The sequence below is a fragment of the Arvicola amphibius genome, chromosome 3 (genome assembly GCF_903992535.2).
Source record: "Arvicola amphibius chromosome 3, mArvAmp1.2, whole genome shotgun sequence".
Taxonomy (NCBI): Eukaryota; Metazoa; Chordata; class Mammalia; order Rodentia; family Cricetidae; genus Arvicola; species Arvicola amphibius.
In genome coordinates, this window is record NC_052049.1 from 43,768,028 (window position 1) to 43,795,501 (window position 27,474).

Genomic DNA, 27,474 nt, shown 5'->3' on the forward strand with positions numbered 1-27,474 from the left:
AGTTAATGCCTGTTTTGGCAGGCCCTAGCTTGTACCCATATTCTAGAGCTAACTGTGAATGATACCTACTTTCACTCTTAAAAGACTGTTTACACAAGAAATTATAATCATTCTAGTTTGCCATACTTCTAGAGCGGAGAGAAAACAATTGTCAATAAATAGTTTTGAGTAAAGAACCAATAAGACAGGAACAAAGGAAAAGACACAGGAGAGGAGAGGATGGCAGGAATGGTGGGCCATAGAGGAAGAAGACCACGTGTTTCAAAACAGTCGCAGGCAAAATCCACCTCTCTATAATCTGAACTCAAAACTCATATATTGTCCTTAAACCTAATAATAATAAGTTATAAAATATTTAATATTATTATTTCCTTGAACATTTTTATTTCTTATGAATTAAATGTTATTGTGCCATGTTTAATCTCCTTTTTATCTCTCTTTCTTTACACATCACCATGAAGCCAGTATTAAATCCAGGCAGATATAGTCTTTTAAAAAATGTATTTAAATTCATACATTATAGGCCAAACTCTATTAAAAATATTTTAAAGCAATTTTTAAGTTTTATATAGTTGATTTACTTCAGAAATTCCAATTCCTTTATGATCTAGGAGCACCAAAGTAAACAGTTATGACCCCTTATATGAGAATAAATATACTAATTTTATTTAAGAATCTAATTATGGGAATTAGTGTGCATTTTGCATCTATACTTTAAGATGTACTGAGGAGTATTATGCTTTCAACAAATAGAAATTATAAAAGTATATTAATTAAAAGATAACCTAATAAGAGGGACTGGAGAGAAAGCTTGGAGGTTAATATTACTTGCTGCAGGAGACAAGAAAAAGAAAAGATCTCCTGAGTATATTGGGAGCGTAGGGGTCACAGGAGAGGGTAGGAGAGGGGAGGAAGAGAGGGGAGCAAACAAAAATGGATGGCTTGATTAAAAACAATGAAAAATGGTTTTTAAAAAAAAGAGCACTTGCTGCTCTTGCAGAGGCCCCGAGTTCAGTTCCCAGCACCCTCTTCAGGTAGCTTATAGCTCCAGTTCTCAAGGTGCCTACACACACATACACAATAAAATTTTTTTTTAAGAAATAGAAAAATAGCCTAATTAAGAAAGGAATTCTTAAATGTGTTACACTGGATTTAGGCTAGTAAGAAGAATGTGATATTAATACATGCCATATCACAGATAAATGGTATCTGTGAAAGGCCCAGAAGGTAAAATAATAAGAAAAAAGGTTAGATTAGCTGCTGTCTGCAGCTGGCAAGACTAGGGCTGGGAGTCAGGGGAACGGGCAAGACTTCCTTTAGAAGTAACAGAGTATTCTAAAATTAATTATAGTGATGGTACCATAACCTTCTGAGCAAGTACACAAAAGCCACTGAATTGTCCTTTAAAAGGGTAAATTATGTGGTCTGAATAATATCTCAAGAATATTGTTTCCATGCAAAAAAAACTTAGATGATATTTCTATTCCAGATATATAAAGTGCAATGTGTTAATATCTTAAAATGGAAAATTATGTTTTCAATACCTTATAGAAGAGAAAGACAAAAAACATATAAATCAGTTTTTACTAATAGAACAGTCTACTTCACTAGCTTCCTACTGAATTTCAAACTATATATAAATTTCTTAAATATTTTTACCACAACATAAATTCAGAAATTGGTTTAATTTTAAGTTTGTGATTGATATTTCCTGTCTTCATGTGAAAAATGAAAAGTAAATAATATGTCATAGGCAGCATTTTATTCTTAGGCAACTGTTATCAGCAGTTTGTTAATATGTATGTTAACGAAGTATATAAGATAATGCAAATCAAGCTAATATTTGATTTAAGCATTCCAAAATTTATACATATGTCAAAACACTATATAATAAATACATACAACTTGATCAATTTTAGACATAATTTGTAAAAGCACAAAATCTAACAAAAATTAATTTTAAAGATTTGTATCAAGTTAATATGTTACACAGTCCTACTTTGCCCAATAAATTGAGTGTCAAGAATTTATGATGCAGAGTTTAATCATTGACTGACGTAGTTAGATAGTGCTTAACAGTTCATAATTCTGCCGATCCGTGGAGGTGCGTGTCTTTACTCCCAGCACTTGGAGGCATAGGCAAGTGAATCTCTGTGAGTTTGAGGACAGCCTGGTCTACAAATCAAGCTCCAGGACAGCCACGGATGTTACAAGCAAAAATAAAAGTTGATAATTTTGAGAGTTTAAATAGAAACCACAAAAAAGGACACTCATTGTCCTACAATTGTTTATTTAAAATATACTTTAGGGAAGGAGAGATGGCTTATCATCTAAGAGTATCCGTTGCTTCTGTAGAGGACCAAGAAACAATACCCAGCACCTACAAAGTAATTCGCAACTCCCATCCCCATGGATCCTATGCCCTCTTCTGGCCTCCATGGGCAGTACGCACACAAGTGGTATACAGACATAAATGCAGACAAAATACTCATATACATAAAAGATTAGATAAATAAAATATAACATATAAAATAGAATATAGAGAAATGTCACCACATTTCCACACATATATATGATTGCACTAACCAGTTGGTATTCAGAGATGAGAGATCAGATAATATCATATCATAGAGAAGAAACTGAACATCATTTTAGGAAGGGACATGGAGCTATATGTCAAGTTTTTATGAGTCTGATTGGTAACAACAGGTGTTCACTACATTATAAATTATTATTTATTAATAACAGTATCTATAAAATGCTACAGATACATATTGTGGTGTTTTGAATAGGAATGGCCCCCACAAGTTCATTTATCTGAATGCTTAGTCACCAGAAAGTAGCAATATTTGAGAAGGATTAGAGATGTAGCCTTGCTGGTGTAGGTATGACCTTGCTGGAGGAAGTGTGTCACTGGGGATGGGTTGGGAGTGGATTTAAGGTTTTAAAAGCAAACACCAGGCTCACTGTTGCTCTCTCTGCCTATAGATCAGGATGTAACTCTTAGCTACTGCTCCAGTGCTTGCCTACATGACATGCTGCCATGTTTCCCTCAATGATAATGGACTAACCGCTAAACTGCAAGCAAGCCCTTAATTAAATGCTTTCTTTTATAAGATTTTCCTTGCCCATAGTGTCTCTTCACAGAAATAGAACAGTGATCAAGAGACCAAGACACATAGGTTTACATATAAAACACATACATGTATATGAAAAATAGAATATGTAAATAACTTGATGAGTTCTTAGTTCTTATTTTTCAGTATTACTAATACTAGATAAAACAATTATGTTTTAACTTGATAGTACATTCAGTTCACAGTCACTGGGTTGCATGTAGCTCAGTATAGCTATAAATGTGGCCTGACCTAATACAAAATTGTAAACTTACTAAAATGTTATAAGACTTTTTGTGAGTTCTTTTTTAAAGTTGGATTGCTCAGTTCTCAAGGGAGAACTTTGTCAATGACAGCATCGTGTTATAATATCAAAGGTTGGACACACCTGTTTTCTTTCTGTCTAGTCAGTGACCTAATAACTTAGCAGGGTATAGTTTAAACTCAAACGAATAAAATAAAATAGTATCTTTTTTTTTTTTTTAACAGAGCTCTTAAAGCTGCCTAAGTGACTATAGTTCCAAATGACTTTGCGCTTAAAACATTTAAGTTCTTGGAACAAATTTGGTCTTGTGGAGATAAAAGTATCACCGGTTTTCTTCTGTAATCCTTGATGACTATATTCCACATTACCCCTAGTGAGCTGACATTTCAAGCAAACATAAATCATGCTCTACTAATAAATGGTGGAGTTACAACTCTGAGTGTGCAAGTTATATGACACAGGTTTCAACCTTAATATAAAATCATTTGTGGAATTCTCTGAATTTTACTAAAAGTAACATCATGATATGTATCAATATGTTTTTATATATATTCACTGATAACTCTTATTCCTTCACTGAAAAACAACTATATAATAAAAATAGTAATCATCTCATTTTGATTAGGCATTCTGTGACCCAAGTATATAAGCTAGCATCACCTTAAGGTGTTAATAGTAGTTTAAAATAGATACTGCCCCAAAGAGACATTTGTATGTGTGCACATGTTCATGTGCATGCTTGTATGTGGAAATACATGTGTATACTTGTGAGTATGGAGGCAGGAGGTTAATGTCGAGTGTCTTTTTCAATCATTTCTCCACCATATTTGCTAAAGGTTTATTTAATTGTACTTTACATGCATGCATGTTTATCTGCAGGTGTCTGTATACACCATTTGCACTCCTGGTCTCCACAGAGATCAGAAGATGTCAGACCCCTAAAACTGGAGACAGTTGTAAGCCACTATATGGATGCTAGGAATCAAATCCAGATCCTCTGCAAGAACAGCAAGCACCCTTAACTATGGAGCTATCTCTCTAGCACCTCTCTATCTTATTTTTGAGACAGGGTCTCTAACAGAACCTGGAACTCACCAGTCAGCTATTTCCTCCTGTCTCTGCCTTCCCATCAATGTATATTGCTACATCTGGGTTTTTATGGGAATGGTAGGGATCTGAACTCAGGTACTAATGATTCCCCACCTAACATTTTACCAAATGAGCCATCTTCACCTGCTACAAAAGGCATTCTTGTAACCTCAATTACATTATCCAATATAGATTGATAGGAGATCTGAACACTGACTTCTATTAAATCCTGACGGCATTTCTAATGCTAGTATGACTGGTCGCCAGAGACAATAAAAGAAAGAAAGAAAGTTATGTTCAAATTTCAGATACCAAAGCCACTCAAAGTAGCCTACAAAGCAAAAAACTCAACAGAGAATTAAGGAGCTATCTGGGCAAATTAAGAGTTGAATATTGTAGCCATAATAGGGTAGTAAACTGCCCAAATCTGTTTCCTACTTAAATACTTATGAATCTGTAGTCTTGATGCAACTTCTGTTACTTTCTGAAAAAATATGAAAATCTAGTGCAGATATATTGAAACTGTATAGTTGTAGTTGAAATTGTATAGTTATATGAGACAGGAATATAGAAAGCATGTAAATTTGTGTGATCATTTTGATAACTATATACATAGTAGAAGTTTTCCATGATTTCATAACCATGTCCATATATGTTAGTGAATAAAAGGTTTCTACATTAGCACAATTCCTAGTAAATTTTTAATTCCTTAAGTATATTTGATAGTCTTTCAGGTATAAATACTGTGAGGAATCAGAAAACTGATCAGACAGTTGTATCAGCAGATACATATAGGACCATAAGATGTAGTTTTATTCAGCAAGCTTATGATAAAAGTATCTAGTTTCTGACATCAGGGAGATGAGGCTAGTCCAAAATTAAAACAAGTATACCTTAAAAAGCACTCGGAAACTTTATGGTACAGTTGACAGAAGTTTTTGTAAAAGTTAAATCATGTTATCTGAGTGTCAAGATTCTGATCCTACCTCCCTCCTTAGATGTTAAAGTAGAGAAGCCTACCAAAGATCATGCATATTTAACAAATATATGCTTGCAAATGAAAAACATAATCAAAATGACAAAGTTATTTCACTCAGACAAGACAGCATTTGTTTCTATTTGCTTACTGTTCATTTTGTTAATTTATTGTCTTTTATTTATAAATAATTAACTTCAAAATTATTATGTTAGGATTATTAAAGAATAATGCCTCTATGCAATCACTGTCAGAATATAAATAAATTAAAACAAAGTTTAGCACATCCACAGTCCCAGCTATTTGGGAGGTTAAGACAGGAGGACAGCTGGAGCCCTTGTTCTAGATGTCAGACTAACATTGAAAGATTAAAAAAAATATATATATATCAATGTACATAGGCTAATAAAAAGAAAACAAGATCGTCATAGTTTAAGCTTATTTTGATTTATTAGTTGAATGACCTTAAAAAACTTATTTAACTATTTTGATTTAGTTTCCTCATTTTTAACATGCAAAAAAATCCCAATGCTATACTCCGCAGAGCTTTTAGAGAGTAAGCATAAACAACGCTGTAAAAAGGAAAGGGGGTGATTTCACTGGTTTATTATGGAGCAATGACTTTTCTTGGAAGAGAACTTTACAAAAAATATGATAAAACTGCTTCCTAATATTTTTATGTATGTGTGTGTTTGTGTGAATGTATGCAATTTATATACCAGTAGCTGCAGAAGGCATCAGATTCTCCAGAACCTTAGTTATAGGCAGTGTGGAAGCCCAATGTGAGTGATGAGATGTGAAGGGGTCTTTTCCAAAAGCAGCCCAAGCTCACACCCACTGAGCTATCTCTCCAACTCTAGACATTTTTTTTGCATTTAAATGCTTAATTTAAATAATGTAGTTAAATAGGCAAACAATCTCCTCTTTTTTAGTAAATTAACACAAATTAACACAACTAGGAAGTACATAGGAATAGTTGTCATATTTTATAACCAAAAGAGAAATTTATTTCTCATGCTTTTAAATCTTGCTTTTAATATTTTGTTTAACAAATGATATTTGTACTTCCAACTTAACATTACAAATAGGATTTATAAGGAGAAAAGTCATTTTATTAAATTTCCAAATTAAATCTTAATCTTTCTTTCTTATTTAGCTCATTTGATATAAGCACATTAATAGTAGACCATATTCTTTCACAGTAATAAAAAAATAAATTACCACTTTGCTCTTTCTACACTCATTAACTGCATGAGGCTTTAGATAAAACCAAATATAGTTACAATATTAAGCAAACACAACAATCAAAGGAAAAATACTTGCAACAAACCATACCTAGTAATTAGAACTGCATTATCGTGGTGGGCAATCCCATTTTCTGGAATGGTGTTTCCATCACTTTGGTGGGAGAGAATGGATTTCTGCCATTTACAGAAGCTATCGAGGGACTTGTCTGCATGATGGTTTATCTCCAAGTTTGGCTGCAATACAACATGCATACCAGAAATGTTCCAAACAAATTACTAAGGTCAGTTGTCAAACTTTTGAAAACTAAAGTGGGACTATAAGTAGAAGCAGTGGTTTCTAGGAATAATCTCTTGCCGATTTTTATCTCCACAACATCTGACCTAGGATTTATTTAATTTACTACTGAATAGACTTTCCTTCCAGTTCCAACTTCAACAATAAAGAGAACATATATGAAATCATCAGCATACAAAAAACAACCAAAACCATTATTTTCAGGTAAGCCATACAAATAAAATGCTCATCCTTAATTCTGAAACATGTAGCAAGTATGTATATATGGAGAAAAGTTTTAATAAGACATGGGATATATATTATTACAAAGTACTTCAATATTGCCTAAAAATTAAAGTCAAAAGCAAAAAAAAAAAAATATTTAACTACGACTTCCTAAGAGAAGTAACAAAGAAATATATCTGCTCATAATCCAGTAACCTAAAAGCTTTGATGCATAAACTAATTCATTCTTACCTGATCTTCTGTGAGAACAATTAAGCGAGCCACTATAATATTCACAACGTTTCCTAGACTGGAGTCACGGTAAAGTTTGGCAACCTGACCTCCAGAAAATAAGAAAAGACAAAAAGTCAGACAAAAATAATGGAGTGATATTTTGAATTTCTAAAAAAGATAAAAAGCAATTTTTAGGACTTAATGGTGTATATTTAAAGATATTCTTTTACCCTATACTACTTAGGACTCCATCTTCAAGATGCTTTGGTTAAAGGATTTTATGTAAATCTATAAGAAGTATCCTCTCCTAGAGAAGAACTGCATGCATCACAAAATCTATAATATGAGTTGATGTTCCAAGCTCTTTAAACAAGACTTGAGGACTTGAGGACTCATTTTTAAACACTGGCATTAACTAAAAATGAACAACAAGATATTTTACATTTTTTCTATGTAATTTAAAAGTTAATCAACCACCAGGTATGGTGGTGCATGCCTTAAATCATGCAGATCTCTGAGTTCAGTCTACATAGTGAATTTTAGAAAGCCATAGATACATAGAGAGACCCTCCTGCCTCCCCCAAAAAAGTCAATTGAAAAATTCTTAGTCTGGTTGAAAAAAGTCAACAAAATGACATGGCAATGCATGTATGTGTCTTCTGAGTGCAACTTCTAGACTCAATCCAAGCAGTTAATTAAAATGATTCAAATTCATTTCTTACCAACTTATACAAATGAAAGTTTATCATTATTTATTTCAGTAAAAATTCATTACTTTAGTATAAAACACAACGAACTACTTAGTAAGACAGTATATAGAGGGATCAAACTTACAATATTCATCACACTCAAAATATAATGTTCAATGTCTTTACGGCCATGGTAGCCCACCATCATTTTGTCTGCCACTACCAGTGTCTCCACAAATCTCTCAGTGCTCACAGATCTTCTCTGTCTGTGGTGAAGATGTGTGTCATTAATTGGTGGGAAAGAAGAAAAAGCAGATGTCTTATTCAGCCACCAAGGTTTGCCATGTCTTGTGAGATCTATGATAAAAGTAATAAGTAGTTCAGATAGATTCACTAACAAAATACACTTATGTATATATCTCATGTAGAGATAGGTTTCTCATAAACTAATGGATTAATATATTCAAAATAAGAAGACAGTAAAGAACTATATAAACAAGAAAAACTTTCAAATCTTCAAATTAGTTATTGTATCTGAAAAATTATCATTCAATTCCTCATGAAAATAAAATATACCTATAAAGTGAAGTAATTAATAGATTTTTAAACAAGTCATTTCCAATTATTCCAGTGACTATTTATATTCTAAATTGGAATATATACTGCAAAGAACCATTTAAGATTAAAATAAACTAGGGCCTAAACTTCTAAACCATGCAGACAGAAACTAAACCATGCAGACAGAAAACGACGATGCTGCAGTATCTATCCCCAATGTGAAAGGCATCTGTATTACAGTAAGATGCTCTTGTTAAAATGTCTTAATTAAGTGGTCCCGGAGAGATGGCTCAGTGGTTAAGAACACTGACTGCCCTTCCAAATAGACCCGGGTTCAATTCCCAGCAACTACATGGCAGCTCATGTATCTGGAACGCCAAGGTCTGAAACCCTCAGACAGACATATGTAGGCAAAATACCAATAGACATAAAATAAAATTTAAAAAAAAGTTTTAATTAGATCCTATTCTCTTCTTCTCAGTTCTAAAATGCTATGAATTAGCCTTCCCACATAATTTTGCTGTCTACAATTATTGATGTTGGCAGAACACACAGAGTATTACTTTTCCCAAGTCTAAAAGTGAGGTTGCTCACTGGTTAAAGAGCGTGTACAGACCCTCACAAGCCACTTAAATACAGGTGAGTGAGGCAAATCACCTGTAATCCAACCTCAGAAGGCAGAAACAGGAGATACCAAGAGCAAGCTGGGTATCAAGGCTAATCACAGAAGTGAGCTGTAGGTTGGATTTAAAGACCCTGACTTGATAAATAGGTGAAAAGACAAAGAGAATGATTTCAGACATCATCCTGGTGGCACCATAAGCACATGCATGCTACACACATGCACCCATACACAAGCAAAAGAAACAAATAACATGTTTACAAACACACACACCTGAAAAATGGAAACAGGAAAATAAAATAAAGGTAAAATAAAATAACATGAGACCTGAGAGACATGTTAACAACACACTCTTTTGAGAATATTATTTCTGCCTTTTCTTTCCTCCCTCCAAAACCTGCCATATACCCCTCTTTGATCCTTGTAAACTTATGACCTCTTTTTTCATTAATTGCTGTTAGGAGTGTGTGTCCTCCTAAATATAATCTTCTCAGTCTGTATAATATTACTTGTATGTATGTTTTCAGGGCTGACCATTTGGTATTGGGTAACCCATTGGTGTGCTCTTCCCTGAAAAAGACTATTTTTCCCACTCTCAGCATTCCTTAGTTGCTTATAGTTCTTTTTGTAGGGCTGAAGCCCAAAGCCATCCCAACACACCCCCACCCCACCATTCTCTTTGGCATATCTATTGGTGTCACCCTTGTTCAGTTCACAGTTAGGGAGTCTTGTTGCTAAGACTTTAAGAGTGTAGCTTCTGACATTACTAGGAGACAAAGTCTCTCAGACAATTCCCAGTCCTTTGCTCTTATCTGCTCTGTCTTCTGTTCCTTAGGCCTTATGTGGAGAAGTGTTTTATAGACGTGTCCACTGGGACTAGGCTCCACAAACCTGCATTTTAGTTAGTTATTCTAAAAATCATATTTGGCATGATTCATGCAATAAATTCTTCATTTTTAGTTGTATACATCATTATGTTTTTATATTTTTCTTTATTAATTAAATTTGAGCAGGTAGAGGACCTTAACATATGTTTCTTCCATGTCTTTATGCAGATTAAAATTTTTTCACCTCCAGTATCTAAAATGTTTAATGAAGAAAATTTTAATTAATATATAATTGACAGAAAGTGGCACTATTTTAATTGTTCTTCCATTAGCCTTTGCCTTTTTGAAACCTTGCATTGGTAAGATGGAGAAATTTTACGAAAAAAAAATTAAACATGACCATGAGAAGAAACAGTTAAATACTTTGGAGTTCACATAGATTAAATAATTCTCTTTATTTCTAAAGGTCAAGGGAGACAGGGACATATCAATTTTCCCAATACTCTAATCCCTACTCCAAAACAGTGTCTACTCATGTCCAGTTGTGGCAAATAAACCCATAGGTTACCACAACAACCCTGAAACCCATAGGTTACCACAATGACCCTGAAACCCAAAGGTTACCACAATGACCCTGAAACCCATAGGTTACCACAACAACCCTGAAACCCATAGGTTACCACAACGACCCTGAAACCCAAAGGTTACCACAATAGCCCTGTCTTCAATACTCTATTATGAGTGTGGGTAGGACCCCAACTTGGAATACAAGTAATTACATATATGTAAATACATAATTATGTTATACAATACTGTGCATTTGCCACCTCTAGACTTTTCCTTACTGGCTTGAAGAGGGCAAGCAATCATGGTTTTTAACTCATGGGAAGGAAGGTCAAAGTTTTAACTCACAGGCAGGTCAAAACTAAAGCTATATAGAACCACAAAGAATTAAACTCTGGGAAGAACCAAGGGAATGGGGAAGTGGACTATTCTTCAGCCAAGATGCCACAGGAGATCTCGGTTCTAGCTAAGGCTAAACAATGACCCATCTAGTCAGGCTTCCAGCCATCAAAAGCAGTGGAGTAATAAGTGTTTTTTAAGTGTTTTTTGCAGAAAAATATTATAATAAATATTATTGTGATGATTGTCAACATGTTTTTGTATTAATGAAACTTCAATTTCTCCTCTTCAGTCATCTGCTATCGCAAAATCATATTTATAAGTTATGCCTGTTCATTCCTCTGGCTAAACAGCCTACTGTCTAAACATAGAATATGTCCCATTAATTTGATCAGTTTTACTTTTCTGAGCCATTCAATTTCTATTTAAATTTCTATTTATTTTAACTTAAAGCATTGAAAGATTATGTAGACATAACTGAACCTTATTATAAGCTGCTTCTCAGTGCTCCTATCAGCACCATTCTGATTGTTACCATTTTCAAACTTTTAGCTTTTTAAATTATTAGTTTGCTTGGTTGTCAGTATGTCAGACAATAAATTATGCATATTTTTATCTACAAATGTCCAATAAAGACAGTATATATCATATGTAATTATATATCTACCATGATATGTATGTATATAGAAAGGATATATAATATTCTGTTTTGTTTTTTAAATTCAATATAATAACTCATTAGAAGCCCTGTATCAGCTGACCTTCCTCTTTGGCTCAGATATGTTCCTCTTCCCCTCAGATCTCAGCTGAAAAGTCCGATCTCGCATGAGACTTTTCTGGACCACTGAAACTTGGGTTTGTTGACCCTGCTGTGCATGCAGTGCTATCACAACCTGTGATATGCTTAAAGGCTTCCAACCTTAAATGTTTGAAGGCTTCCAAGATGTGTGTATATTCCTGATACCAGCATGAAAGCATCAAGCTAACCCAACAGTATGGGGTGCTGTGGAAGACCTCTGCGAGCAAGTTGTAAATAAAATAAGGAACTATTCTTCTCTTTTAAAAAAAAGTCAAATTTTATATAGACACATTTTAAGGATTTCTTAAACAGCCTCCAAACTGACTTAAAACTATTACTAGGTAATACTTTTTAAGATGGTTCTGGACATTATAAATCTAACTTGGCATGTATAGTTTTATCATTAATAATGTTTTACTTTCCAGAAAAAAAGAGACATCAGCAATACACAAAGTTTCCCAAAACCTTGCACTCACCTGAAACCCCACAATGAGAATGATCATAGATATGTCGTTGCTGGAGTGTAGACTTTTTGTAAATAACATGAGGATGGCCATTTTCATAACTAAAATGTTTGGAATCCTCTGTAGTATTCTTTAGAGGCTCAATAAAATATTCTTCATCTTCTGTAGCAATAATACCATGCTAAAAGAAGGAGCAACAAAGGGTTTACCTAGAAGGGTCATTTTAAATAAATATCTTTATTACCAAGATTAAAAGACAAATAAATCAGTATCTCCTCAAAACAGAGCTTAAAATATATGTCAATTTAAATTTTATTTATTTTTTATATTAAGTAGAGCATTATGTAAATTTCTTCATGTTTTAAGACAATTAAACACCTGCACATGTTCTGCACCCTCTAAATATGTCAAATGCCCATTCCCTCAGAAACTCTTTGAGTTAGTAGGACAGCTATAAAAACCTAGTTCCCTTCCAAATTGTGCATAACTTCACTTTCTGCGTTTAGGTGCAGTTTTGTTATTATTAAGTTGTACCCAATACAAAAGGGCAGGGGCTGTAAATCACCTTCAGAATCAGTCTCTGAATACAATTCCAGAGGAATTCTCCACTCCCTGCTTCCCTACTGCCAACTGAATGGAAGGACTCCCAAATTTAGGGGCAGTAAAAGCCAAAAAAGAAGGCTGCTAGGTCCCTGAACGACCTCTTACAAAACGGACTGATGTAAACATTAATCAAGGGAGAAATAAACTTTTTCAGTGGTAACCATGAACATTTGAGGTTTGTGATATACTGATTAATGTTTTTCTACAATATGCGTTCCCATTTGGATATGAACTAACAGGCTTAAAAATCAAGGATTGTTCAATACTGCATATATAGAGAAAGGAAAAAGATTTGCTGCAATTAAAAAAAAAAGCTCCTTGTTTTCCCACAGTACTACATTGCATTATGCCTGTTTAGTTGCCTCCTCTCAGCTGTCATATGGCTCCTTAAGCTTCTCAGGCTTAAATGGAGTGGTATAATGCCTCTGGGCTAAATTAGAACTTATTATCAACATCATTTATTTTCAGTTGATTCAATTCCATAAATTTATTTATTTAATCTAGAAATTTATTTAATAACAGTAAATTCACACTGGTTCAGCACAAATCTTGAAGCTAATTAAGTTTAGTACAATGTTCTTCCTCCATGTTCTAGCTTGCAACTAAACTATTGCTTTCTTCAAGAAAAGCATTATGTTTTATATTTCTTTGTATCACATGGAGCCCCAATATGTGTCTCATATGCAGTAGGTTCAGATAGTTTACTGATGAAAAAGAAATGAGATGGGGAAAATTACCTGCATAAAAAATAAGAACTCCACAAAATAAATAAAGAAGGTTGCTCTTCTAATCCTAAATATGTCATATTCAAGGATGGCTCTTCACCCCACTAGCATTTAACACCAGCTAAAATACAAACTCTCTAAACATATTTCCTCAGCTGAGAAAAATGAAAGAACTGCTCTAAATTACTCATTTTAAACAACACTCTGGGGAGCCTTTAGAGTTCCATAAAGTATCCTAAAGGGATTGTACCAGACAACAAAGGGGGACCTAAATGACTTGGATTCCAGGGCTCAGAATCAGCTGTTTTTATTAATCAGTGTACTGTGTCCAAATAATAGTTCATATGAGAAAAAAAGGTTTCTTTTTCTAAAAAAGAAAAACAAAACATAGAAAACATCTAGTCCAAATAATCTCTAATGTCCCTTTGATTTCTAAACTTCTTTGATTGTATTTAGAGAAATGCATTTGAACTACTATATGCTTAGATAGATAATACATAATCAGATGTGTTATAACTTACAGAGAAGGTTGTCATTCACCCACAACCTACACAAAATGAGTTGAGGAACAAAAAAAAAAAACAACAAAAAGGAGCCTTTAGTAACTTCATGTTTTTTTATGATTGTTTATATCCTTATGGGTAGCAGACCCTATATTAAATACAAATCCTGAGGAATAACTCAATACACTATAACAAACTCCAATATCTGTGTAAAAATGAATTTACAAGGCAGTTTAACAATGTCCTAGAAAACTGAGCAGAGTGTTTTTAAAAAACATAGTCATGATTTGTTAAGTCTTTGATTAAAAGAAAGTGTAGGACAGCAATCTAGGGTTTGAACTACAAAGGCTAGGACACTGAAGTCATACTGGTCTGTCATCAGTATTAAGTTGAAAGCCACTAACAAAATTTCAGGTTATTGAGGGAAAACAGATTCAGAAATCTAATAAGCAAGAAAGAAGAAACCTTGCAAGAATGAAAACATTCTGAAATGGCATTTATGAGGTTTCATGTAGTATGTTTCCTATAAAATGCTTTCACATGCCTCACTTAATTTTAATAGTTCTATGAAGTAAACAATATGATCAGCTTTACAGATAAGCTAAAGGGGCAAATTGTAGCAGCAAACTCATTTGACTGACCTCAGAGTTTAGACACTTAATCGCTATATTATAATCATCTCCTCCCCAAGGGCTGTTTCTGATTGAGTGCCTCTGGTGGCATGAAAGCTATACTAGATGATGGAGGTGAAACAGTGAGTCAAAGAAAGTCTGGGCTTGTCATAATGCGTGCATTCTAGCAGGAAAGGTAGGAAAAGGTAATTGATTACAAATATAAATGATATATCAGATTGTGATGTTAAGAAAAGGAGAAAGAGCAGTGAAAAAAGAACAGAGAATTATAAGAAGCTTACACAAACTATTTACAGTATTTGGAAATATCCGCTCTGATGCACTATTTGGACTGTAGAGATAACTCAGTTGGTGAAGTGCTTGCCTCATGTGTTTTAGACCTGAGATGAAGCCCCAGAAACCATGTACACATGCAGGTATGGAGTCACACACTTGTAATATTGCTCCCTAGAGTAAGTCCAGCTCTAGGGAGATGGGCAAAGATGGACCACTGAGGCTCAATAGTCAGCCAGTCTAACTTACTTTGCCCAAGTCAATGAGGATTCTTTCTCAAAAACCAAAGTGTATGGCACCCAAGGAATGACACCTGAGACTGATTACTGGTGTCCATGTGCACTGGAACACACATGCACACCTGCACACACACATAAAATATAATGCTATTTGAACAGAAGCCTGCATAAAGTAAATGAGAAAGTGAAGAAAGATGTATTGATAAAAAGACCAAGCACAAAGAAAATAAGGTCATGTGGGATATTTATTTACACTGCATGAAGATGTACCTATGTTTTACCTCACATGCCCAAGGTACCTGATTAGTTTAATAAAGAGCCAAACAGCCGGGCAGTGGTGGCACATGCCTTTAATCCCAGCACTCAGGAAGCAGAGGCAGGCAGATCTCTGAGTTCGAGGCCAGCCTGATCTACAAGAGCTAGTTCCAGGACAGGCTCTAGAAACTACAGGGAAACCCTGTCTCGAAAAAACCAAAATAAAAATAAAAATAAAAATAAAGAGCCAAACAGCCAATAGCTAGGCAGGAGAGGTTAAGTGGGACTTGCAGGCAGAGAGAGGAACACAGAGGGTTAGAATCTAGGAATGCAAGAGACACCAGCAAGACTGGAGAAACTCAAATGTACAAAATGGGAAAGAGGCAAACAAAAACCATGTGCCAGAACCGAGATAAATAGAAACAGGTTAATTTAAGTTATACGAGCTATTTGAGAACAAGCCTAAGCTCAAGGCCAAACTTTCATAATAAATAAAAACTCTCATGTCATTATTTTGGGGATGGCAGTCCCACAGAAAAGACAACCACAATGAGGTAAGGGCATTTAAGAAACAGCAGGGACCTACAATACCTGACTGGAGGGGAGAAAGGAAAAATTACCATAAGATTAGAAAAGAGGAACATCTGGATAAGTGAAGTTCCCAGAAAATTGTGGCTGGCTGACAAAAGCACTACTCTCATGTCCCTGAGCATCCTTACTCACGCTTATTCTAACTGTATCAGGATCATGAAGACTAATGTCATCTCTTCACTGCTGGGTTTCTACAGGAAACCCAAGCTGCACTTCCTGATTCGATTCTATTCATTCTGATTCTATGGCCTACTCCTTGACCCATCATCTTAGACACGTCCCAGTGTTCTTTGTCAAACTCGAACCAATCATAATTTCCTACGTCTTCAGTTTCTTTGGTGAATGTTCCAACAAGAATATCAAACTCTCTAAATGACTGGGTGTAATAATCTGGAATGATGGTTCACTACCACTTCAAAAGTTTTTCTTTTTTTCTACATGAAACATTAGGTTCTCATACCATTATCTTCTCTATTTCTATTGCAGTTATGTGACCTCAAGTCACTAAATGAATGTTTTAATTTTCTGAATCACTGTTACATTCTGCAATATCATTTCTCAAATAACCACTGCTTTCAATATTTTATACCACAATTCTTAAATTTTGTTATGTGTACACATGTGCCCAAATTCCTTTAAATATCTATTGATAACTAGAAGACAAAATTAATGGACACTTTTCAGAATATTTACTTAGAGAGCAAAATATAGAATTATCAATAAAACTTACTGTGGTGAAAAAGTCATCAAAATATTTTAAATATATTAAATATATTATATAATAGTTAAGAATATTTTCAGTGGTTCTATAATAATTATAATACTTTCATAAGAATAAATAAATAATAGTTTTAAAGCAAAAATTGTAACATGATACAATATGAATATACTTAATACATATTAGAATAAATGCACCACATTGTTTTGTTACTTGGGCTTTGTAATTAAAGGAAATTCATTTAATAATTAAGAACTAGTGTGATTTTAAAAGGAATCCTTATGAATTGGCAGCTTGCTGGCCCTAGACCCTCAAGAACTGTACACTCAGGAAACTCAGTAAATATCATGTGACTAGATTGTGAGAGCTAGCAGAAAATGACCTCTAGACTGTACTGAGAAACTTTACTTCAGAACTGCACATGGTATTCAGCAAGGTTAGGAAACAGACAAATTTCAGGCAGTGCACCCAACATCAGAAGGGGCAGCTCAGGGGTCTTCATAGCATTCGACTGGACTCCTTATGGACCCAATGGCATGGCCAGCATCTGTGATCTAGTGTGTGAAGGACTATTTATTGATGCAACCAACATGACATTTATTCCCACAAATAATGGCCCAAAGGTGAGAACAACATTCACAGTTCAACTCCTATACTGCCCATAAATTCGAGCAGTATCTGTGACTTGACTTTATAAGTCTGCCCACTATGGAAGAAGAGGGGCTGGAGAGATGGCTCCATGGTTAAGGCACTGACTGCTCTTCTGGAGGACCCAGATTCAATTCCCAGAAACCATATGGTACTCATTGTCCTCAACTAGATTTCCAGAGAATCTGACACCCTTTTCTAGCCTTAACAGGCATGAAGCATTCACATGGTCATATGGTGCATATAAATACATGCAGGCAAAACACTCATACACACACATGTATGTATGTATGTATGTATATAATTTTAAAAAATACTGCCCAAAAGTGTGAGAGATATCTAGGAGTCTAGAAAGTAACTGAAAGAATCTAGGAAAAAAATCAGCAACCAGGTGAGTGTATCCTGAGATAATACCCACATCAGCTTTCACAGCTTCCAGTGAAAAAAGCATTGGGGAAAATATCCAACCAAGGATCTAATCCTAACCAAGATGGATGAGCCTTGATGCAAACGCATGCAATATTTGAAATACATGAAAATTAAAGGCAATATAACTCCTCCAAAAATGACTAAATGTGCAATGATGTCTTCCAATAAGAGTAAATTAAATGAAAACCTAGACAATAGATTCAAAGGAATAAATGTGATGTATTAAAAGTTCAGAGTGTACAAATAAACTCTTGAACAAATTCCAAGAGAAAACAAAAAAGGAGTTGAATGAAATACATTACTCAAAAATACCTGAAATATTGGAAATGAAAAATTTAGTAAGTCAAATAAAAAGCTCCATGAGCAACCTCACCAATAGAATCGGTCTAGGAGAAAACAGAATATCCAGGCTTAAAGACAATGTAAAGGAATTAAAACAATCAAACAATGACAAAGGTAATTAATAAGAAAGAACAATTCAACATTTAAGATCTATAGGATGCATGAAGAACAATCTATGTGCATAGGAGAAGAATTTCATGCTAAAGGCATAGAAAATATATTTTCAAGAAAATGTACCAAATCCAAGGAAAGAGATGCTCATCCAAGTATAAGAGGTATTTTGACACCAAATATAACAAGACCATAGAGGAACATCCCCATGAACTAATATAGTTAAAATATTAAAAATACAGAGCAAAGAAAGCACATTGAAAGCTTCAAGGGAAAAACAAAGTCACTTATAAAAGGGTAGGACCATCAACAAAATCTTTAAAAGCCATGAGGACTCAGAATGATTATTACAAGCTCTAAAGGAGAAAAACTGCCATCCTAGAATACTACATCCAGCAAAACTACCTGTAATAATCAAAAGAGAAAAGAAAACTTTCCATGATAAAAGTAGGCTGAAGGAATTGATGACCACTAAACCAGATCTATGAATATACTTGAATCCTTCCAACTGATAAGAAAGGTAAGCAGATCTATAAAGTTTTATGAAAGAATAATCCAACTAGAACAGTATCTGAGGAATAGAAAAACACAAAATACAATAAAACTAACAAAACAATAAGAATTAACACATACTTTTCAGTGATAACTACTACCAATTCTCCAATCCAAATCCAAGACTAAAATATTGTATTTAAAAGGAAATCTACATATGGATATATAATAACAGTGTGAACCCCAAGTTTGCATTTGCGTTAATTAAATAAAATCAACCTTGGGTCAGGAGGCAGAATAGCAAGTAGCTGACAGAAAATAAACATAGAGAGTCAGAGGGTCTCTGGAATACGCATAGAGGGACATACAGGAAGTAGTAGGGAGGGACCCTGAGTGTGGAGATCTTTTTTTGGAGCAAAAGAACCGCACACTTTCTGAGATGCTTTGAAGAGGCAAGTTCAGCTAGGTGCCTCAGCCTCTCTGAGCTAGAGGGTTTTAGCCCCATCCTCTGACTGCCCAGTCTTATTGGTAAAATTGAGAGAGATTTAGTTAAAACTACATTTGGTGCAGGAGCAGGAGGCAGATGCAGCAGGGACATAAAAGTCCTGCAGGGTGGCTACCAGAAGCAGGCCAGTAACTGCAGCGTCACAACTCCTGGCTAACAGAAGTAGATTCAGGTGCAGCTGCTGCGCTGGAGATAAAACAACAGCGCTGCTTGTGTTGTGTGGGACAACAGTGGGAGTAGGGAGTGTCTCTGGCTCTTCTTTTCCCCTGCGCTTGGGACCCTTTTTCTCCTCATGGGTTGCCTCATTCAGTCTTGATATGAGGGTTTCTGCCTAGTCTTGTTGTAACTTGTTATGCCATGTTTGGTTGATATCTCTGGAGGCCTGCTCTTATCTGAAGGGAAAGAGGAGGAAGGAATCTGGGGTGGGGGATGCTGGGAGGAATGAAGGGAAGGGAAACTGCAGTGAGGATGTAATGTTTGAGAAAATAAATAAAATAATAATAAATAAACACAAGAACTCGAGGATGTGATCAAGAGGACAAAAGAAAGAGATTAGATAAAAATAAAGACATAGAGACTTTCTTCAATAAAATTATAACAGAAAATTTCCTAAATCTAGAGAAAGAAACATTCAAACGTAGTATTCAGATCCTTAAATAGACATGACCAGAAAACAAAAACAAATCAACTATTCACAAATTTGTCTCCAAAACTAAAATAATGTATCTTAGAAAAAAAAAAAAACTAAGCAAGGGACTGAAAAAAACCTCTGCAATGTAAATATAAAGATTTCCCTTGTTCATGGCTTGGAAGAAACAATATTGTGAAAATGTCAATACTATATTATCAAAACAATCTATTCAATGCAATCCACATCAAAATTCTAATGGTATCGTTTCCAGAAGGAGAAAAAGACAATCATAAAATTTATATAGAAAGACAAAGGGCGCCAGGCGGTGGTGGGGCATGCCTTTAACCCCACTGCTCGGGAAGCAGAGGCATGAGGATCTCTGTGAGTTAGAGGCCAGCCTGGTCTACATGAGGTAGTTCCAGGACAGAGAAACCCTATCTCAAGAAGAAGAAGGAGAAGGAGGAAGAGGAGAAGGAAGAAAAGAGGAGAAGGAAGAGAAGAGGAGAAGGAGAAGGAAGAGGAGGAGAAGGAGGAGGAAGAAGAGGAAGAGGAGGAGGAGGAGGAGGAAGGGCAACATATAGCTCAATAGAAAGAGTAATGCTGGAGGTGTCACAACATTCGAACTCAAATTATAGTAAGAACCATAGTAAACAGCAACAACAAGAATGATAGCACTGGCACAAAACAGGTCTGTACATCAGTGAAATTGAATAGAGTACACAAAAATCAACTCTTACAGCTCTAGCCACATGGGCCCTAGGTAGATTCCTATTGCTGTGATAAAACAACATGACCAAAAGCAACTTGGGGCATAAAAAATTTATTTCATCTTACAACTTATGGATCATCATTCACGAAAGTCAGGGCAGGAACTGAACCTGAGACCATGGAAGAACACTCTTTACCGGCTAGCTCAGCTTGGTTTTTTTTTTTATACAACCCAAAGCAACCTGTTAGGAGGTTAGCAGGGTGCAACACCCACAGTGGTCTAGACCCTTCAACATCAATCATCAAGCCAAAAAATACCACACAAGAGTAATTCCAGGCATATGTAGTGAAATCATTTTCTCAGTTGAGAGTTCCTCTTCTGAAAGGACTTTAGCTTGTCTTAAGTTGACAAAAAATTAACAAGCACTCTATGGAGATAGTCTTTATAACAAACTGTGCTAGGAAAATGAAATTTCCATATAAGAATGAAACTAAGCCTATATCTCTCAATTTGCCCAAAACACACCTAAAATGAATCAAACACCTTATTAATGTAAGGCCTGAAACTTTAAAATTTCTGGAGAAAAACATAGGAAAATATACTTTATGAAATAAGTAGAGGTGAAGATTTTTCTCAAAAGATGCACAATGATACAAGAAATAATCCCAAGAACTGACAAATGAAATTAAGAATCTTCTATACATTAAACAATCACCAGTATCAAGGTACAGTGTACAGAATGGTAATGAATTTACCAACTATACATCACACATGCAGTTAGTACCTAGCATATAAATCATCTAATCAACAAATAAATAATGAATTGAATAGACAGTTCTCAAAAGAAGAAATGCAAATATTTGGCCAATAAATACGTGAAAAAGAGTTCAACAACCTTAGCCACTGGAAATGCAAATGAGAACTCCTTTAAGATTTGTTCATCCTAGTAAGAATGACTATCATCCTGGAAAGTAATGCTGACAGGACATGGGCAAACAGGAAGCTTGCACACTGCTGGTAGGAATGTAAACTTGTGTATTCCCACTAAGAAACTCTGTATGAAGGGGCCTCAAAAAACTACCAATACAACCCAACTATACTACTCATGCATATACTAAGTCAATATACCACAAAGATACTTGGATATCCACATGTATAGCTGTAGTGTTCACAACAACCAAAAGATAAAATCAGCCTCGATGCCCATCAAGAGATGAATGGTTAAAGAAAAAGAAATTATGATATTTTCAAGAAAATGGATTCAACTGGAAAACATTACAATAAATGAAATAATAAGATACATCATAAATACCATAGTTTCATGCAGGGCCTAAATTTAAAACTATGCATATGTGCGTGTGTTTGTGTGCATATGTGTGTTTATAGGTCAGAAAACTAGAAACAGGATCCTGAGAAAAGAAGGAAAGATCACTACTGAGTAACAGAATAGTGCATGTAATAGTAAATCAGAAAGGAGAGAACTGGGGGGTTATCAGCTGTGTAGGCAGGAAGGCCTGAGGAAAGTGGTCAAGGAGAGGAATAAATTAGAATAAACTGTAGTGGCACAACTGTATGGAGATTCCATTACAGATTCCATTATGTTATATACAAGCCAAAAAAACTCCTAAAATTAAACAAACAAATATTTTCCATATAAAATCCTAATATTATGTATAAGAAAACTAGCAATAAAATACATGTTCTGTGGAAATTAAACTTGAGTATTAAATTCTTAGTAATTATATTAGCTCATTTTACTCAACAGTTGTAAAAAAATGGAAAGCAGAGCAAAATTGATGAAATTTATTTCCCAATTACATAGTTTTATCTAATTTAAAACTTATGTAAATTCTACTGTACTTAGATTGTTATTTTCTACTGAAATTAAATATAATCATGTGTGTCTGTTAAAGTAAGGAAGAAAAATGGTTGCTGAAAATAGAACTTCAACATAAAAGTGTTTGCATTCCTTACACATAAAGTTTTAATGGAACATCAGTATTAGCCTGAACAAGGTAAGAGTGGAAGGGGAAGTGAAGAAGTAGGATTTTATCTGAAATCATTACTGTGTGCAACTGTGCACTGTGTATTTAGCATTTTACTATAACAGACTCAAATACCCTGCACTCATGAACCCATTTTCAAAATAAAATAGTCTCATATATAAAGTCTTTATATAAATAATAAGGACATATTGCATAGACACTGGTATTATATTTTGCTCTAGGAACTCATATGTAGATCATAACTTACTTTAAAGTTGTGTTAATGACTAGAGACAAATGTGGAAAAACCTGAAGGCTAGTTAGTGTTGTGATTTCCCGAATACAAATATACCTTGAAATTGTTCATGAATGATGAAGCTTTGTTATTTGAACAGGAAATTCTGAGTATAAAAGGATGTTTAAGAGGTCACCCAGTCTCTGTTTCTAAGTGAGTATAAAAAGTTGTCCTGTGAAAATCATTATAAGCATATGAAAAAACAAAGATGAAAAGCAAAAGCAGCAGAACCTTGAATATGAGACTCTTACCTTTCTACTTAAACCACTTACATATACATGTTAGCCCAAGGAAAGACATTTACAGTGTGAATTTATTTTCCGGGAAGAAGTTTAAAATCATATCTACTTACCAATCCAACACAGTTGCTTAAAGCCACTTTAGTTGTACTATGTTGATCTTGCAAATATCCTGTGTAGTGACAGTTGTCTAAGAAATCATGTTTCCATTGGGGTCCATCTCTCCCCCAGTATTCTACTGTAAAATGTTTGGACACAAAATTTGTATTGAGAGTCAAGTTTAAGTGAAAGTGCTTGCCATAGGCTGAAAGTTTAAAAAATAATTTAGACACCGCCTGCTGTGGCTCAATAAGGTCCATACTCCGTCTTCTCCTTGAGTGCTTATCATCTTTCACAGTAAAGCTGAGGAAAGCTCCATTTTGATCAACTCTTATTGGAATAGTTAGCTGGTAGTGTTCAAGATAAGTCAGGAATTCCTCTTTGTAGTCACAAGGCAGAGAATGCAGAAAGACACATGGAAGAAAAGAAATTTTAACAGAAGAAGTAGCAATATAAAAAATGATGTCAATTAAAACTATACATCATTATATGTGAGGTGTGGATAAAAATGCTATATTAAACATAATCAAAGCATGAAGGCATAACATCAAAAGATTAAGTTTCAATGGTTAATTGCTCAAAACAGTAATATTTTAAAAAGTTATTTGTGAAGGACTAGTCTTCTTTCCTAAATTTAACTTTCAACATATGGATTTTAAAAGTTCTTCTAGAATTATGAATATCTTACATGAAAATGAGACAAAAAGTACATACATAGTTTAAAAAATATTTAGCTCAGATAAAGTTAACTTTTGTAAACTATTAAAAAACATCCATGGAGATTCTCTACAGCTCTGAAGAAACTGTCTTCAGAGAACAAAGTCATCACTAGGAACGCGAAAGGCCAAGGGCACCTCAGAGGCCAATCTGACAACTCCTCACGACATCAAACAGGAATTACCAGATCATTTAGCAATAATTCTAACCTCTGTACATACAACAAAGAAAGAACACACTTCCGGGTAAAAATCTATGTGTGAATGCTCTTATCAGGACTGTTCATCACAGCCCAAGGAAAGAGATAATGCAGCTCCCCATCACCTGATGATGAAACAGGTGATGGTAAGCTAGATAGTATTGTCCTCCAACAGAAAAGAAAGCAGAATTGATATGTGCTATTGCACATGAGTGACCTTTCATATCAACTGCCCTCTCTCCTGCCGGCCCCCCTCTATCTCTATCTATCTCTATCTCTATCTCTATCTTGCTTCCCATTCCTCCTTTTTGGTCTTGTGAGACAGGATTTCTCTGTGTTATCCTGGAGCTTGCTCTACAGACCAGGCTGGCCTCAGACTCAGAGATCCACCTGCCTCTGCCTCCTGAGTGCTGGGATTAAAAGTGTGCACCACCACAGTGACTCACTTCCTAATCAAAGTTCATTTTCTAACATAAAAAGAAAAAAAGGCCCCACCACAAAAGACTGAATATTACATAATTCTACTCATGTGAAATAGTCAGAGGCAAATCTCTAGAGTTCAAAGTGTAGAAATCACTGAGGAATAGAGAATTTGGGATTTTTAATGGATACAGGTTTTGTTTGTTTGTCTTATTTAGTCTTAAAAAATATTAAAATGCACTAAATATAGTAATACTGTACAATTATAAAACCTACTAAAAACCTTTGAAATGTATACTTTAATAGATGAATTATATGTTACATCTTAATAAAATGTTAAAAATCAAGTATATCAAAAAATTAGAGGACTATTAAACATTTTCTTTTCATTCATTTTATTATCTTTTATTTTATATGCATAAATAAGTATGTATGTATATGTATCATATATGCCCAGTTTCCATGGAGGTCGGAAGGCATCAGAATCAGTGAAACCAGAGTTTCAGACAGATGTGAGCAGCCATATGGGTGCTTGTTAGTGAGTATGGATCCTCCAAAAGAGCACTCAGTGTTCTTAACCACTGAGCCTTCTCTATAACCCCACAGTTTTCTTACTTAATCACACATCTCTTTCTCAGCCAAACCTTCATTCAGTTAAGTTTACCACTAGGAGAAAGCAGGTATCATCCCATTGTTTCATTGACCACATATGGAGCTTACTCCATAAAGATAATGTTCAATGAAACTCTAACCAGTGGAAATAATTTAAAATATGGTGATTCTCTTTTCGTAAATAAGATTCAGTTAAGTACTATGGTTTTGTGGATTAAGAGGTATACTACTTACAGACAGACTTCCAAATATGTACCAGTCTGCAACACCTTCAACAGCACCAAAAAAAATTATTTGTTACTGGCATTCATGAGAGGAAAATCCAAAAGGTAGAGCTTTCAGTAATTCTATGAGAAAAGGACTGGTTCGTGGACTACAACATGACATTTCCTCCTGTGGCTTTCTTTATTGAGGTCATTTCTATGATATAAAGTTCAATTTTCTGAATTAAAATAAGAAACAAATTAAAGAATGAGAACCCTATGTTTGGAAAGTATTTGTTATTATTTTTGTGTTTTAAATGAAGGGTTCATGTCTAAAAGAGTCTGTATCAATATCCAGTTTCTTCATCTTCTATAACATAAACATTTGGATTCTTTTGTAAAATGAACCTGACTCAAAACCCTAGCAAGGAATGAGTCTATTAGAACACAGGAAAAGCAGCAGGTTAGAGTATATCATTTTCTAAGACCAGTCAACCCTAAAACCACCCACGGGACAGCTATCTCTGAGGGACAAGTCAGACATCCTCTTAGCACCTTCCTTTCTGCTCCATCTAACTAGACATTTCCAAGAAATTATTTACCAACTATATAGTCAGTTTTTATTTTGTGATAATTTCTATCAAATTTCAAAATAAGATATCCTACCTTGAGAACTGTATGAAAGTCTGTGGTCACTATAAAATTCTGAAGAAGCCATGATGAGGCTCAAAATCCAAGGTAGCGTTTTCCACGGAATTTCCATAATTTGGAAAACTGAACGATGTTCTAGAGGGCTACCTATGAGCTAGACAGTCAATATCACACCAATATCGAAGCATAACAATTTTAATTCCTTAAATCTTCTTGCAAATGAGTTGTTAGATGCTCCACTGCTTAATAGGTACTTTTCCCCAATATCTTGCACTTTCTTCTATGTCTGGATTCATTTTCTTGATCCAAAAGTGAAGAGAATAATGATGATAATTTTTTTCATAAGCAAAGCTCAGAGTGATGGGTCACTTAAGTACAGCCACTTTTTAACCTAGAGGGGAAAGTATGAGTTAACTGAGAAAATATCACGAATGGACATACTTACTACAAATTAATGAATATCTGCCAGAGGACATAAATTCAAAAGAACTTAATATAGTTAAACACATAATCAGAAACCTAAATGGCTAAAAGGATAATTCCACAACTAAAAAAAAACCTTGGAGCTAGAGATTATAGAATGCTTGTCAAGCATACACAATATTTTATGAATCAAGAAAAAGAAGAGGAATAGGAGGGAGGGGTAGGAAGAGGGAATGATAAGGGATCTGAAGAGGAGACTAGCAATTATTTTAAAAATAATGAAGCTGAAGGTAACAATGGTTAGCATGGTGTGCCAACCTCCCTTTAGTAAAATTAGCCACATAGAAAAACTACACAATCTAAGTCCATCGTACGTCCTGAACAAACAGTGTGTTATGCCATTCCTCAACAGAATGTTTTAAGCCTATTCCTATCCAAGACTGCCGTGCTGCATTATGGGGTACTTGTGTTTGTTCTGACAAGCAGATCTATAAATACACAGTGAGGTTTATCATCTGCCTATGAACTCTTAGACAGTATCACAACCTAAACTTCTAGAAAATTGAACTAATTTATGGTAGAACAGAATTTATCTAGAAGTCTTACATGACTTATTAGGCAACTCAAATAAAGTAATTTCAATTCTGTATAATGTGCCTGAAAAGAAGTCTTTACAACTTCATTCCAAAATCACAGCAGTTCTCAAGTCCTATCTCATATATCACACATCTGGCTAATTACCTCACTCAGAATACATGAACTCAAAAATTTATATACATGGCCACCTGGTTTCCCAACAGATAATACATCAGAAGAAAAAATAACTAAAAGATTAAAAACTAGTTCACTAACAGCAAAATGTATCTAAAAAGGACAAAAAGTTCACATGTAATTTTAGAACCCCAAAGTAGTACACCTTGTGTAGTTTAACAGTTGC

General features: G+C 34.7%; 1 protein-coding gene across 1 annotated transcript in view; it reads right to left on the reverse strand.

Moving 5' to 3' along the window:
- Adamts6 (ADAM metallopeptidase with thrombospondin type 1 motif 6) overlaps positions 1 to 26,226 on the reverse strand; it is a 200,992-nt gene extending 174,766 nt beyond the window's left edge. The window contains exons 1-6 of the mRNA XM_038323313.1: positions 26,130 to 26,226; positions 23,327 to 23,691; positions 12,301 to 12,469; positions 8,261 to 8,472; positions 7,445 to 7,528; positions 6,782 to 6,927 (exon numbers count right to left, since the gene is read on the reverse strand). Of these exons, the coding sequence (XP_038179241.1) occupies positions 6,782 to 6,927; positions 7,445 to 7,528; positions 8,261 to 8,472; positions 12,301 to 12,469; positions 23,327 to 23,691; positions 26,130 to 26,226 (1,073 nt within the window). The remainder of the gene's footprint in view (positions 1 to 6,781; positions 6,928 to 7,444; positions 7,529 to 8,260; positions 8,473 to 12,300; positions 12,470 to 23,326; positions 23,692 to 26,129) is intronic.
- Between the last annotated feature and the right edge of the window lie 1,248 nt (positions 26,227 to 27,474).